This window comes from Ranitomeya imitator, chromosome 7 (assembly GCF_032444005.1).
Source record: "Ranitomeya imitator isolate aRanImi1 chromosome 7, aRanImi1.pri, whole genome shotgun sequence".
NCBI lineage: Eukaryota > Metazoa > Chordata > Amphibia > Anura > Dendrobatidae > Ranitomeya > Ranitomeya imitator.
This window is the reverse complement of record NC_091288.1, coordinates 172,192,262-172,206,879: the sequence shown is the minus strand read 5'-3', so window position 1 is coordinate 172,206,879 and position 14,618 is coordinate 172,192,262. Positions and strand designations below refer to the sequence as shown.

Genomic DNA, 14,618 nt, shown 5'->3' with positions numbered 1-14,618 from the left:
GCAATATGATTTCACAATTCAGCACAAGAAGGGAGTTGATCATGGCAATGCGGATGGCCTGTCTCGCCAAGATGGGGCAGAACCAGATACGTGCTTGGGAGCGGACCTGTAAGTCAACCCCCATGCACGTTCATAAGGAGGGAGGTGTGGTGAAATATATATATATATATATATATACCTATATGTGTGTAGGGACATATGTCTAGGGTTATATGTGTGACTAGTGATAGTGTAACATCTGTCCTGAAAGCAAGTCGCACCTAGGTGTTAATAGGTACTTCCTTGGGACTAGTAGAAATTCTGTCTCCATATCTCACCAGGGGGTCTGTTATGATACGGTGGTCTAGGAGCAACATGGAACGAGCTCTGAAGGAAGTGGTAACTGCACTGACCGCAGTCCCTAAGCTTAACACAACACTAGAAGTAGCCGTGGAATGCTCCTAACTCTCCCTAGGCATCTCGTCACAGCCTAAGAGCTAACTATGCTCCCATTACAGCATAGGACAGAGGTTGAATGCTGGGACTGAGAGTGGGGAGATAGATTAACCCTTGCAGGCACAACCCCAAGTCACGTGTGAGAGCAGGCAAGTGACACCACGGAGTAGGGATCCGTGACAGCCACCTTTTCCTTGTGCAGCGTTGGTGCTGCACAAGGTGGCTCTTTCAGTTGCTAACGCCTAGGGGGTTAAAGGTTTCCTTTCAACTTGCTCCAATTAGGCCTCAGCCTACACTGTATTTGTCATGTAATCCCTAGGCTCCAACACCGCCCGTTGCTGCTCAGAAGTGTCTTTGACATGGGTACTCCCTCCTTCCCAGCCTGGCTCCAGCACGCCAGCTGTTTCCGGGTAGTGTGAAGGTCACTTTGCCTCCAATGCGTTGTCCTGTTGTGTTGAGGTCGGGTTAGCCGACTCCATGATGCCTGCAGTTTAGGTGCTTCCTATGTGGGCTGCGGGAAGTGGCAATCAAGGCTGGTTCAGTAGTGCCAATAGGACAAGCTCCCTCTGTAGGATTGTGGGTTTTCGGTAATTGTGGCCGGCTCGCGGCCTAGCAATTTTTTCTTTTCCTGTGGACCTTCTGCTGCATATCTGAGTTCCAGCACCGTTAGCTGGTTCTTAGGAAGACAATCTTGACTAGGTCCCCCTTGTTCCAGCACCGTCAGCTGGTTCCAGGCAGAACCTTTGGCTTAGGTGCCTCCTTCTGGGTATCCGAGTTCCACCAAAGTTAGGTGATCCTTGGTAGTGCTTTGTGGCACGGGTACCTCCTGCTTAGTAACCGGGTTCCAGTAATGTCAGCTGGTCCTCGGTAGTTCCATTGGCTCTTCTACCTTCGAGTAGCCATCCGGGTTCCAGTACCGTCAGCTGGTTCTCGGCAGTGTCTTTTGCTCTTGTACCTTCTGCTCCCCATCCTGGTTCCAGCACCGTCAGCTGGTTCCGGGCAGAGCCTTTGGCTTAGGTGCCTCCTTCTGGGTATCCGAGTTCCACCACAGGTACCTCCTGCTTAGTAACCGGGTTCCAGTACCGTCAGCTGGTCCTCGGTAGTTCCATTGGCTCTTGTACCTTGGGCAACGCATCCGGATTCCAGTACCATCAGCTGGTTCTCGGCAGTGTCTTTGGCACGGGTACTCCCTCCTGCCCAGCCTGGTTCCAGCATGCCAGCTGTTTCCGGGTAGTGTCAAGGTCACTTAGACTCCAAAACGTTGTCCTGTTGTGTTCGGGTTAGCCGGCTCCATGGTGCCTGCAGTTTAGGTGCTTCCTATGTGGGCTGCGGGAACTGGCAATCAAGACTGTGGGTTTTCGGTAACTGTGGCCGGCTCGCGGCCTAGCTATTTTTTATTTTCCTGTGTACCTTCTGCTGCCTATCGTAGTTCCAGCACCGTTAGCTGGTTCTTAGGAAGACAATCTTGACTAGGTCCCCCTTGTTTCAGTACCGTCAGCTGGTTCAGCAGAGCCTTTGGCTTAGGGGCCTCCTTCTGGGTATCCGAGTTCCACCAATGTCAGGTGGTCCTTGGTAGTGCTTTGTGGCACGGGTACCTCCTGCTTAGTAACCGGGTTCCAGTACCGTCAGCTGGTCCTCGGTAGTTCCATTGGCTCTTCTACCTTCGGGTAGCCATCCGGGTTCCAGTACCGTCAGCTGGTTCTCGGCAGTTCCTCAGCCTTATTGTACCTTCTGCTACATTTCCATGTTCAAGACCCTAAAGATAATGACCCTGAAGACTGAGAAGCAAAAGAACAAGAAGCTGCAGAACAAAAAGCAGAAGAACATTAAGCATAAGACTAAAAATCAGAGCAAAAGATATTATCTAAATTATAAGAAGAAAACGACTAAGCAGTGTATGGGGGTGAGTCCGTTCCTCCTCGTGGTGCTCCTGGAATAAACCTGCTGCTGCAGGCCAAACTGAACGCAGACAAATACTGTTGTAAATCTTTTGTGCAGGGCTGTGGAGTCGGTAAGCCAGAGTTGCGACTCCGACTCCTGGATTTTATCAGGTTCCGACTCCAACTCCTTCATAAATGGCCAATTCGTAACAATAAATTTACTGTTGTCAAATATTAACATCGTGCTTATTCAGTTTCTCACCATCATAAAAGAAATCAGACCACTTAGAGCAAAAACTATATTTATTAGAATACAATTAGAATATAGCAAATAACTTTTATAAACTTTTCTAAACTCTTGTAAGTAAATATGCAATAAACACTGTTATGCAGTTAATAAGAAGAAATCTATAAATTTGTCCTCAGAAAAAGTATTGCCTCTGTCAGATCCTCCTTCATGGATGCCCTCAAATCTGATCTAATTATTTTGAGAGCAGAGAACAGCCTCTCTACACTAACTTGGGTTGGTGGCAAAGCAGTAACCACTCGGGCAACATCTCTGACAATGTCAGGACACAGAGGAATCGCTTGTTGCACTGTTATTTTTGATGAACGGTCAAATTTCTCAATTTCTTTTAGTGCACATGAAAAATTCTGCTGAAATGTACTGGCTGTGTTCTTTGATGGGGATGACTCTTCTATGCGGGAACGCTTTGCACGGTCCTTGTGATCCAAATATTTTTCGAAATTAAATTCTTCATCAGTTAATGAGGGTGAAGATGTGGCAGGACGACCAAATTCTTCTTGTTCCTCCTGACTGTTCTGCAACCCTTTCATCCTTACTGCTATTTCAAACAGAGCTTCTTTTCCTTTAGTTAGCTGTTGGTCATCTAGAAGAATCCGATGCATTGGGTCTACATAAACAGCTGCAAAAAGAATGTTATTTTGTAATAGTAGCTCCTCTCTCCGTTTCATTGATGTAGCAATGCCAAGCTGTGAGTTGCTTGGAAGACGCACACCAAACATCTAGTCCAGAGAAGGAGCTTTACTACTAAGAATTTGCAACACATTTTCCCTTTCAGTTTCATACATTGTAGGTAGGGGGGTTGGGGCAGCATGAGGTTAACCAAGTATAAGATTAGATAAAGACAGTGGAGAACAGTGACACACAAGAAGTAAGAAATGTCTATCAGAACTGCTTATCACTGTTGTTCATAGTTTGATAGAACATATATATTTGAGTAATATTTATAAAATGCATATGAAAGTTCAATTATGAAATATTAATACATTTTTTTAAAGCTGGAGTCGGAGTCGGTACATTTCTACTGACTCCGACTCCAACCAAAACTAACTCCGACGCCACAGCCCTGCTTTTGTGACAGGCAGAACGGGAAGGTCTAATCTTCAAACTTTTATAGATAACAACTACAGGAATGCCTGTCACAAATAAGAATACGATGAAGAAGAAGAATATGAAGAAGATGAAGAAGTAGAATATGAAGAAGAATAATAGTTGAATAAGAAGAATCTGAAGAATTAAAAAAAAAAAGAATAATAGGAAGAAGGTGAAGAAGAAGATGAATAAGGTGAAGGAGAAGTTGATGAAAAAGATGCTGCTGCTGAGGATGATGAAGGAGAAAGTGTTGGAGAAGTAAAAAGAAGCTGTACGAGTATGGAATTAGTGAAACATAAATATCTGACAAAATAAAAAAATCTAAACATAGTCAATATCTTTGTAACTCCGAACATCTTTAAAAAAAAAAATTCCTGCTATTCCATTTGATTGGGCTAAACCTCTATGCCTTTAATGTCTCCTCCACCTCCCCCAATACATTCTACATTATTCTTAGTTGTTTTCCTTCATGTGGAATTAACCTACAAGGAAAGAAAGGGTTTATTTTAATTCTGATATTTTTGTCCCAATGACTTGCATTGGTATCGGGTATCGTCGATATCCGATATTTTTTCGATATCGGCCGATCCAATCCGATACCGATATTTCCGAATATCGGAAGGTATCGCTCAACACTAGTAATGAGTGCAGCAATGTACCGTACTCCCCGGTCACAATCCTATGATTTTCAGCAGCACTCCTGTTTGGTATCAAGTGATCGCACGTTTAACCAGTCGGATCCCACAGTACTTTGTGAGTGGAGCGACAACTACTTTCTCAATATAAGGCTTTATTCACACATCAGCTTTTTTTTTATCAGTATTTGTATGCAAAAACCATGAGTGTCTCCAAAACACAGAACAGAAGTCAATATTTCATTTAGGCTATGTGCACACGTTCAGGATTTCTCGCAGAAAATTCCTGAGAATTCCAGACATTTTCTGCAAGAAATCTGCAAGACAACCGCATGCGTTTTTGCCGCGTTTTTTTCCGGACACTTCCCAATGCATTTTGGAGTGGGAAATCCGCAAAAAAAAAATGGAAAATTAATGAACATGCTGCGGTTTTTACCGTGATGCGTTTTTTTCGCGGAAAAAACTCATCATGTGCACAAAACATGCAGAATTCATTCTAAATGATGGGATGCTTATTGTATGCAGTTTTTTTGCGGTTTTATAGCGTTTTTATCGGGAAAAACTGCGAAAAAACTGCGAAAAAACCGCAATGTGTGCACACAGCCTTTTAGTTCTTCTGTGAGGTTATGTGCAGACGATCAGTAAACGCTGCGGGTTTAATGCTGATACATCCACAGCGTCCAAATGTTACAGCATAGTGGATGGGATTTCAAAAAATCCCATGTCCACTATGTGTGCACCAGTGGAAACGGACATGCAGCGCCTCTTTCCAGACCGCAGCATGTCAATTTATGTTGTGGAATCCACACGGTTCAGTGATCACATGCGGATTCACCTGCGTTCAATGCCGGCAGCGCTTTGAATGCTGCGAACATGCACTGTGTCCAAAACGCTTCCCCTTCAAGATCGTGGGCACCCGGTCTGAAAGTTCCATTCCTGCTATACAAACACTGATGAAAAATGCTGACCAAATACTGATGTGTGAATGAGGACTTAGACTCACTAGCCTCATTCTAGGGCTGCCGTCACACTAGCAGTATTTGGTCAGTATTTTACCTCAGTATTTGGCTGCCGTCACACGGTCAGTATTTGGTCAATATTTTACCTCAGTATTTGCAAGCCAAAACCAGGAGTGGGTGATAAATCCAGAAGTGATGCATATGTTTCTGTTATACTTTTCCTCTGATTGTTCCACTCCTGGTTTTGGCCACAAATACTGATGTAAAATACTGACCAAATACTGCTAGTGTGAAGCAAGCCTTACACACAAGATTGCTAATAAAGGAGGGTGGGAAATAAATGAATACCAGAGAACTCTTGTAACTTTTGCTTAGGCCGGGGTCACACTTGCGAGAAATTAGCACGTGTCTCAATACCCGGCACTGCTGCTAGCACTCGGACTGGAGCGCTCAGCTGCATAGAAATACATGCAGACGCACACTCCGGCGGCAGTGCCGGGTATTGAGACACGAAAATTATGTGAGTTTCACGCAAGTGTGACCCTGGCCTTAAAGGGAACCTGTCAGCAGGATTTAGCACTATAAACGTATGGCCATAATGGCACTTTTACATGGATTTAATTGATACCTTTTCTAATCACAGATTTAAGTTTTCTTTCAGGAAACACGTCCTTTCTTAGGCGATTCAATCCCCTTAGGCGATGTTCCCACCATGAGCTTTCGATGACGCAGAATTTCTGCACCTATTATTCATATTAGGTCACTTACGGTTTTCATTGCATTTTTATCACATTTTTCACACTGCGTTTTTGCCTCCATTTGGTGCGTTATACTTCAAATAAAGCTGCTTTGTTGTTGATACTTCCTGGTATTTGGCTTTGACAGAACTTTATTGATATTTTTTTATTCTGTGGCGTTTTTGACACAGAAATGCGCAAAAAATGTGCGTTTTTTGCAACTAATGTAATTCTATGGGGGAAAGTCACCTAGAAAACTCAGTACACCCGCAAGAGAAATTGACACGATGTGACACCACAGCTGCGTTTTACAGTACCAGCAAAGTCTAGGAAGTGTCAAAAATCTCATGCACACAGATTGCTTTTTTTTGTCCTCAGTATTTTGTGCTTTGCTTGGCTTTTCCAGGATAGAGCATGTCACTTCAGTGTTTTTCACGCATTGAAAAAATGCAGGCATCAGGTTTTGCTGCGTTTTTTGAGTGAAAACCTTATCTAGAAGAATGATTTTTGTGGTCACTAAATTTTATCAGCATGCACACGAGACAAATGTAGCATGACAAAACAGCAGCAAAAAAAAAACAGGAAAAAAAATGCTTTTTTTTTTTGCAGCTTCTTTAGTGCCAAGAGAGCAGGGTTTGGTTTTTTTTGCAGAAAAAAAAAGCATAAAAAAACACCAGGTATAAACAAAGCCGGAGCTGGTTAACGCGCTCAGTTTTTGCCACAGAAAATAACCGCAGTGCTTTACCGTACTAGCAATGTGAATGAGATTCCCGAGATCACACACTGCTTATTTTTTTTCCTTAGGCCGGCTTCACACTTGCGAGTTTTACGGACGTAAGAGCGCAGAAACTACGTCCGTAAAACCCGCAAAAAATACGGCACAATTATTCTCTATGCCTCTGCTCCTATCTGCCGTATTTTACTGATCAGTATTATACGGCTTTCTACGGCCGTACAAAATCGCAGCATGCTGCGTTTGTCACCGTACTGCGCAAGAAATACGCCAATGAAAGTCTATGGAAGCGTGAAAAATACGGATTACACACGGACAAGCAGTGTGACTTGCGAGAAATACGCAGCGCTGTTAGAGAGAAAAGCCGGCAATTCAGTGCGGTGTACAGTAAAATCACACTGACAGCTTACAGTAGAATAGGTAGAATAAATGTGAACACATAGAATAGGTATATATATATATATATATATATATATATATATATATATATATATATATATATATATGTCAGTGAGACACATATATGTATATATATATTAATATTTATTCCAGCGCTATACAGCTTGAAAGCCGGTAATTCAATTACCGGCTTTTTCTTTCTCCTTCCTAAAACCCGACATGATTTGAGACATGGTTTACATACAGTAAACCATGTCTTCTCTCCATTTTTTTTGCAGATTCCACACTACTAATGTTAGTAGTGTGTATCTGCAAAATTTGGCAGTTCTAGCTCTTAAAATAAAGGGTTAAATGGCGGAAAAAATTGGTGTGGGCTCCCGCGCAATTTTCTCCGCCAGAGTAGTAAAGCCAGTGACTGAGGGCAGATATTAATAGCCTGGAGAGGGTCCATGGTTATTGGCCCCCCCCCCTGGCTAAAAATATCTGCCCCCAGCCACCCCAGAAAAGGCACATCTGGAAGATGCGCCTATTCTGGCACTTGGCCACTCTCTTCCCATTCCCGTGTAGCGGTGGGATATGGGGTAATGAAGGGTTAATGCCACCTTGCTATTGTAAGGTGACATTAAGCCTAATTAATAATGGAGAGGCGTCAATTATGACACCTATCCATTATTAATCCAATTGTAGTAAAGGGTTAAATAAAACACAAACACATTATTTAAAATTATTTTAATGAAATAAAAACAATGGTTGTTGGAGTATTTTATTCTACTCCCAGGCTTTCTAGGAAAGTTCCCACGATCTATGAACATCCAGCAGAGGGCGCCTCACCGCAAATGAAGCTAAATATAGCTCATTGATCTATATTTAGACTCATTCCCCGGGGTTTTGCAGCGAGGAGTAGCATTGCATTAGCAAAGCTCCTTGCTGCAAAATGTTTTAACCCCTTCAGAAGGATTTACATCGTTGGACGTTACAGATCTGCGGAGGGTAAGTATATTGTTGGTTTATTATGTTTTTTCTTTCACAGAACGAGGGTCTTCAGTGATTGGATTGGGTGTAGAATAAAATACTCCAACAACCATTGTTTTTATTTCATTAAAATAATTTTAAATAATGTGTTTGTGTTTTATTTAACCCTTTACTACAATTGGATTAATAATGGATAGGTGTCATAATTGACGCCTCTCCATTATTAATTAGGCTTAATGTCACCTTACAATAGCAAGGTGGCATTAACCCTTCATTACCCCATATCCCACCGCTACACGGGAATGGGAAGAGAGTGGCCAAGTGCCAGAATAGGCGCATCTTCCAGATGTGCCTTTTCTGGGGTGGCTGGGGGCAGATATTTTTAGCCAGGGGGGGGCCAATAACCATGGACCCTCTCCAGGCTATTAATATCTGCCCTCAGTCACTGGCTTTACTACTCTGGCGGAGAAAAGTGCGCGGGAGCCCACGCCAATTTTTTCCGCCATTTAACCCTTTATTTTAAGAGCTAGAACGGCCAAATTTTGCAGATACACTCTACTGACATTAGTAGTGTGGAATCTGCAAAAAAAATGGAGAGAAGACATGGTTTACTGTATGTAAACCATGTCTCAAATCATGTCGGGTTTTAGGAAGGAGAAAGAAAAAGCCGGTAATTGAATTACCGGCTTTCAAGCTGTATAGCGCTGGAAAAAATAGTAATATATATACATATATGTGTCTACTGACATATATATATATATATATATATATATATATATATAGACAGTATATATATATATTTTTTTCTTTTTGGGACACATGGATCATTTCTATAGCGGTATGTTGGTTTTGCAAGCCTGCGAGAAAACCACGCAGTACGGATGCCATACGGATTACATACGGAGGATGCCATGCGCAAAAAACGCTGACACACCCTGCCTACGGAGGCGCTACGGACCACTATTTTCGGGACATTTCAGCGTATTACGGCCGTAATATACGGACCGTATTTTCATACGCTGAGTGTGAAGCCGGCCTTAAGCTATGTGCACACGTAGGAAAAGAGGTGCAGAATTTTCTGCACAAAATCCGCATCTCCTGGCAGAATTCGCAGCCGCGGATTTTGTGCGGTTTTTATGCGGAATTGATGCGGATTTTGTGCGGTTTTTGCCACTGCGGATTTTTAACATGGAGGGGTGCAGAAACGCTGCAGATCCGCACAAAAAAAGTGACATGCACTTCTTTGAAATCCGCAGCAATTCCGCACTGATTTTTCCGCACCATCTGCACAGGTTTTTTTTTTATCCCATTGAATAACATTGTACTGTACATCACAGTGCATGTCTGCAGCTTTTCTGCGAGGAAAAATCCGCTGCAGATCCGCAGCAAATCCGCATCGTGTGCACATAGCCTTATTACTGGAGCATTTCTTTCAAATCTACAGCATTTTTTGTCCATTCAAATGCAGGAAAATACTATTACAAGTAAGTGCTGACATTTCTGCATAACAAACAAGAAAATTATAATGCGGCAACAAGACCAACCTGCGCCCACAGATCTGTGCGGCTCCCAAGTCCCAGGGACACAATTTTGAACATCAGCAGGAAGCAGGAACTGGAGGCAGCGATCACAAGACTGCAGAACACCTCCCATTCACATGTGCCTTGTGGCTCTATTCTGTCTGTCAATCCTTACTGCCATCTGCTGTATGTATTATCTAACTACACACAGTCGCTCTCAGGGCTCGCGCACACGTGCGTACAAATTGGACAAAAAAATCGAATTGCGCTCAGACCAATGTTATTCAATGAGGCAGTGCATATTTTTTATCTGCTTTGTTCGGCATGCTGAGATTTCATGCCGAAATCTGATGGGCGTGAGAAAAACAAAATTGCATGCCATACAGACAATCAGTAAATCATTTACTGAGTCACCGTGTCACCGTGCTGCCCTGACATCATCTGATTTTTATGTGCCCACGTTCTGGATTTTTCGCGTTTTTTCGGCGGTTTTCCGCTGTAAAAACGCTTATAAAACACTTACATTAAGCATCCCATCATTTTAATGCATTCCGCAATTTTTGTGACCATGCTGCGTTTTTTTTTCCGCAAAACAAACACATCATGGAAAAAAACGCAGCATGTTCATTCATTTTGCGGAAAATCTGCGGATTTGCCACTGTGTTATTGCATTTGGAAACTCTGGAAAAAACGCGAAAAAAAACACAAAAAATATGCAAGAAAAACGCGCAAAAAACGCGATAACAATGCAGGCGGATTTCCTGCAAAAGGAGTCCGGTTTTGTTCAGGAAAATTCTGCAAACAATCCTGAACATGGGCACATAGCCTAATTCTGTAGCATAGAAAGCTGTAAATGGTCCTGTAAACGATTAATAGCTTTTGAGTAAAAAAAACAAATGGATTGTACACAGCGTTTTTTTGTTTTTTGTTTTTTTTTAGCAAACCCTTAAACTGATTGTCATTACATGACTGCCATCATTGATAGTGATTCTGATTGATCCCATATAAAGTTGAGTGCTGGAAGATAGGTCACTTAAAGGGAAACTGTCACCTGAATTTGGAGGGAACAATCTTCAGCCATAGGGGCGGGGTTTTGGGGTGTTTGATTCACCCTTTCCTTACCCGTTGGCTGCATGCTGGCTGCAATATTGGATTGAAGTTCATTCTCTGTCCTCCATAGTACATGTTGGCTGCATGCTGGCTGCAATATTGGATTGAAGTTCATTCTCTGTCCTCCGTAGTACATGCCTGCACAAGGCAGGCATGTACTACGGAGGACAGAGAATGAACTTCAATCCAATATTGCAGCCAGCATGCAGCCAACGGGTAAGGAAAGGGTGAATCAAACACCCCAAAACCCCGCCCCTATGGCTGAAGATTGTTCCCTCCAAATTCAGGTGACAGTGTCCCTTTAAGGCATACTTTGTCTTTCACAAATTCCATACTGATTGACCCCCTGGACCAGCCTAAAACTCGTTTTCAGACTCAATGGGAGAGCCATCAGGGCAGTACCCTGACGAGGGATCGATGGAAACATGTCCTCACCCTGACACATTGGGAGAGTGATCTGGGTCTTACCCTGATGAGGGATTGGTGGAGACGTGTCTTCACCCTGACACATTGGGAGAGTGATCTGGGTCGTACCCTGACGAGGGATCGATGGAGACATGTCCTCACCCTGACACATTGGGAGAGTGATCTGGGTCTTACCCTGATGAGGGATTGGTGGAGACATGTCCTCACCCTGACACATTGGGAAAGTGATCTGGGTCTTACCCTGATGAGGGATTGGTGGAGACGTGTCTTCACCCTGACACATTGGGAGAGTGATCTGGGTCGTACCCTGACGGGGGATCGATGGAGACGTGTCTTCACCCTGACACATTGGGAGAGTGATCTGGGTCATACCCTGATGAGGGATCGGTGGAGACGTGTCTTCACTCTGACACATTGGTGTCACGCCCCCGCTTGCCTCGCCACCTGTGTTCCGCCATACTTACCACTCTGCGGCGTCCCGACGCGTCCCTGCTCGATCTCGGGCTTCTGCTCCTCTCACGCGCCCGGCTCCTGGTCCTCCTCGGGTGAGCACACGTACTGGGTTCTGCGGCGCACGCGCACATTTATCTCGCTGATTCTGGTCGCTCTGTCTGTTTCTCTCTGTGCCCTGGAGGACTCCCACCCGGAAGGTATTCCGCCGTCCTCCTTATCAGACCGCCTGTTCCTCCTGGCGGTGCCTGATTGTCATTTGTGTTCGCATTTGATTCTGGCCCCATGTCGTTCTGCCCTTATAGCAGCCTTATTAGCATTTAGTCCTTTGTGTTTCTCCCAGCCTTCTCCCTCACCTGTTCTCTCTCTTTCGTTTCTTTGTAGTGCCTGCCTTCCAGTGTCCCTTGATTGTTCTTGCTGCCGTGCCTCCATCATTACAGTTAGGGCTCCTTTCCACTTGCGAGGAAAACGGACGAGTGCAATCTGATAAAAATTTGGATTGCACTAGGACCAATGTTATTCAATAGGTGACATTCCATTTGCGATTTTTTTCTCAGACGAAATCGGACTGAGAAAAAAATCGCAGCATGCTGCGTATTGCTGCGATTCTCGGACGAGACTCGCCAATGCAAGTCAATGGGTGCGAGAAAAAAAACGCACAGCACTCGCACCATGCGAGTGCTGTCCGATTTTTACGTACCGGTGTCCTTTGAAATTCAGTGCAGTGTACAGTAAAATCACACTGACAGGTTAGATTACAGTAGATATATACACATAGAATAGGTATATATACATATATATATGTCAGGGAGACACATATATATATATATATATATATATATATATATATATATATTTATATTTATATTTAATGCAGCGCTAGATATCTTAAAAGCCGGTAATTCAATTGCCGGCTTTTGCTGCTTCCTAAACCCGACATGAGACTCGTGCGTAAAAATCGGACAGCAATACGGATGTCATACGGATGTTGCGATAAAAAAATTGCATGACACTCGCATGACACACGCATGACACTCGCATGACAATCGCATACGTTACATCCGTTTTTTTGGTCCGTAAATCGGACCATTTTTTTTCTAGCAAGTGGAAAGGGGCCCTTAGTCTGCGTCTAACCTTTCCTGCCAGGTTCCCAGTGTCTCTTGATTGCCCTGCTTCCTTGTCTTCTCCATACCAGTCTGTCTTCTCCTCAATCCAGTCCTAGTGTCCTTTACCACTTCCGCCCCCACCATTTATACCGTCGTCTCAGTACTGCCTGTCTTCCCTGTGCTCTTTCCGAGTCAACCTGCATCTCCGGCCTGCCCTTAACGCTCCCTGTATAGGGGGTGGTGCACTGGGTCCACTCGCTCTAGGAGGGTTCACTTTCGCGGTCTAGTGGGTCCACCTTTTGGAGTTCCTCTAGCGTTCTCTCAATTGGGAGAGTGATCTGGGTCATACCCTGACACATTGGGAGAGTGATCTTGATCATACCCTGATGAGGGATCGGTGGAGACGTGTCTTCACCCTTACACATTGGGAGAGTGATCTGGGTCATACCCTGACGTGGGATCGATGGAGACCTGTCTTCACCCTGACACATAAATCATCCATCAGCTCTCGATTCCATGAGACCGGCTATAAATTGTATTCTGGTGGTATCAAGGCCCAAGTCACCTACAGTCTTTATTCCCAAATACCAGTCCCATGTGTTGGAGATGCGAGGAGAAGGAGGGTGATCTATTTCATATTTTTTGGTCTTGCAAGCTTCTCTCCCATTTTTGGGAAAAAGTACAAGCAGTGAAATCACAGCTTTTATCTCAGACCTGGATCCAGCTGTCGTCGTTCTCCATTCCAGCAAAATCCCTTTACAAATCTACAAAAAAATCGATATTGAAACACCTAAGGGTATGTGCACACGTATTTTGGAGCTCTGCGGATTTTTCCACAGTGGATTTGTGGAATCCGCAGGTAAAAGGCACTGCGTTTTACCTGCGGATTTCCTGCAGATTTATTGCGGAATTAGTGCAGATTCCACTGCGGTTTTACACCTACGGAATCCTATTGAGCAGGTGTAAACCACAGCAGAATCCGCACAAAGAATTGACATGCTGCGGAATATAAATCGCTGCGTTTCCGCGCATTTTTTTCCACAGCATGGGCACTGCGGATTGCGTTTCCCATAGGTTTACATTGTACTGCAAACGCATGGGAAACTGCTGTGGACCCGCAGCTGCGGAACCTCTGTGAATCTGCAGCAAAATCCGCAGCGTGTGAACATAGCCTTATTGTGTCTGCTAGAACATGCATTCCTCTTTCATGGAAAAAAAGATACCACTCCAACAATCTCCCTCTGGTCTTCCATAATAAATGAGGTTATGCTAATGGAGGAATTAGTTTCACGATTAATAACTCCTATCACCGGTTCTACAAATCCTGGTTTCATTGGCTGGAGTTTAGATCCTCTGCTGACTACCTCAATCTTATCGGGGGAAAACTGAGCCTGAGCCGTACTCTTGGAGTTCTCCATTGTACTCCCTTCCCTCTCTCCTCTGCTTCCCTCCCCGCTCTCTTTCTTTGTCTTTCTGCTCTCCTTTCTTCTTTTTCCTCTCTTCTTCCTTATTATTCTACATGATTATGTAATAACAGTCTGAGTCACTACACTGATAATCTTTTACACCTTGTGACATTACCTTAGATTGAGTTCAACTTTCAGAGATTGTGATGATACTGTTTATTATTTCCCTTTGACTATGATCCACCTGCCAAATCCGGCACGGTTAGTTCCTTATTATATTTGTATTTTAATTTTAATAAAGATAAATTAATTACAAAAATGGTTAATAAAGACAATCCTGATGGTCAAGCATTGCATAAGGTTCAGATAAAGCACTCCCAATCAGAGCTGCATTCATCTATAGGCACAGTAGATGAATGCTTGTAAGCACTGTTTGGGGAAGTGCACCCACTAA

At 43.7% G+C, this 14,618-nt stretch overlaps 1 protein-coding gene across 1 annotated transcript in view; it reads right to left on the bottom strand.

Annotated features, from left to right (window-relative positions):
• NAGA (alpha-N-acetylgalactosaminidase) overlaps nt 1-9,813 on the bottom strand; it is a 56,691-nt gene extending 46,878 nt beyond the window's left edge. Inside the window, exon 1 of the mRNA XM_069734054.1 lies at nt 9,691-9,813. Within this exon, the coding sequence (XP_069590155.1) occupies nt 9,691-9,744 (54 nt within the window). The 5' untranslated portion in view covers nt 9,745-9,813. The remainder of the gene's footprint in view (nt 1-9,690) is intronic.
• Nucleotides 9,814-14,618: the final 4,805 nt, after the last annotated feature.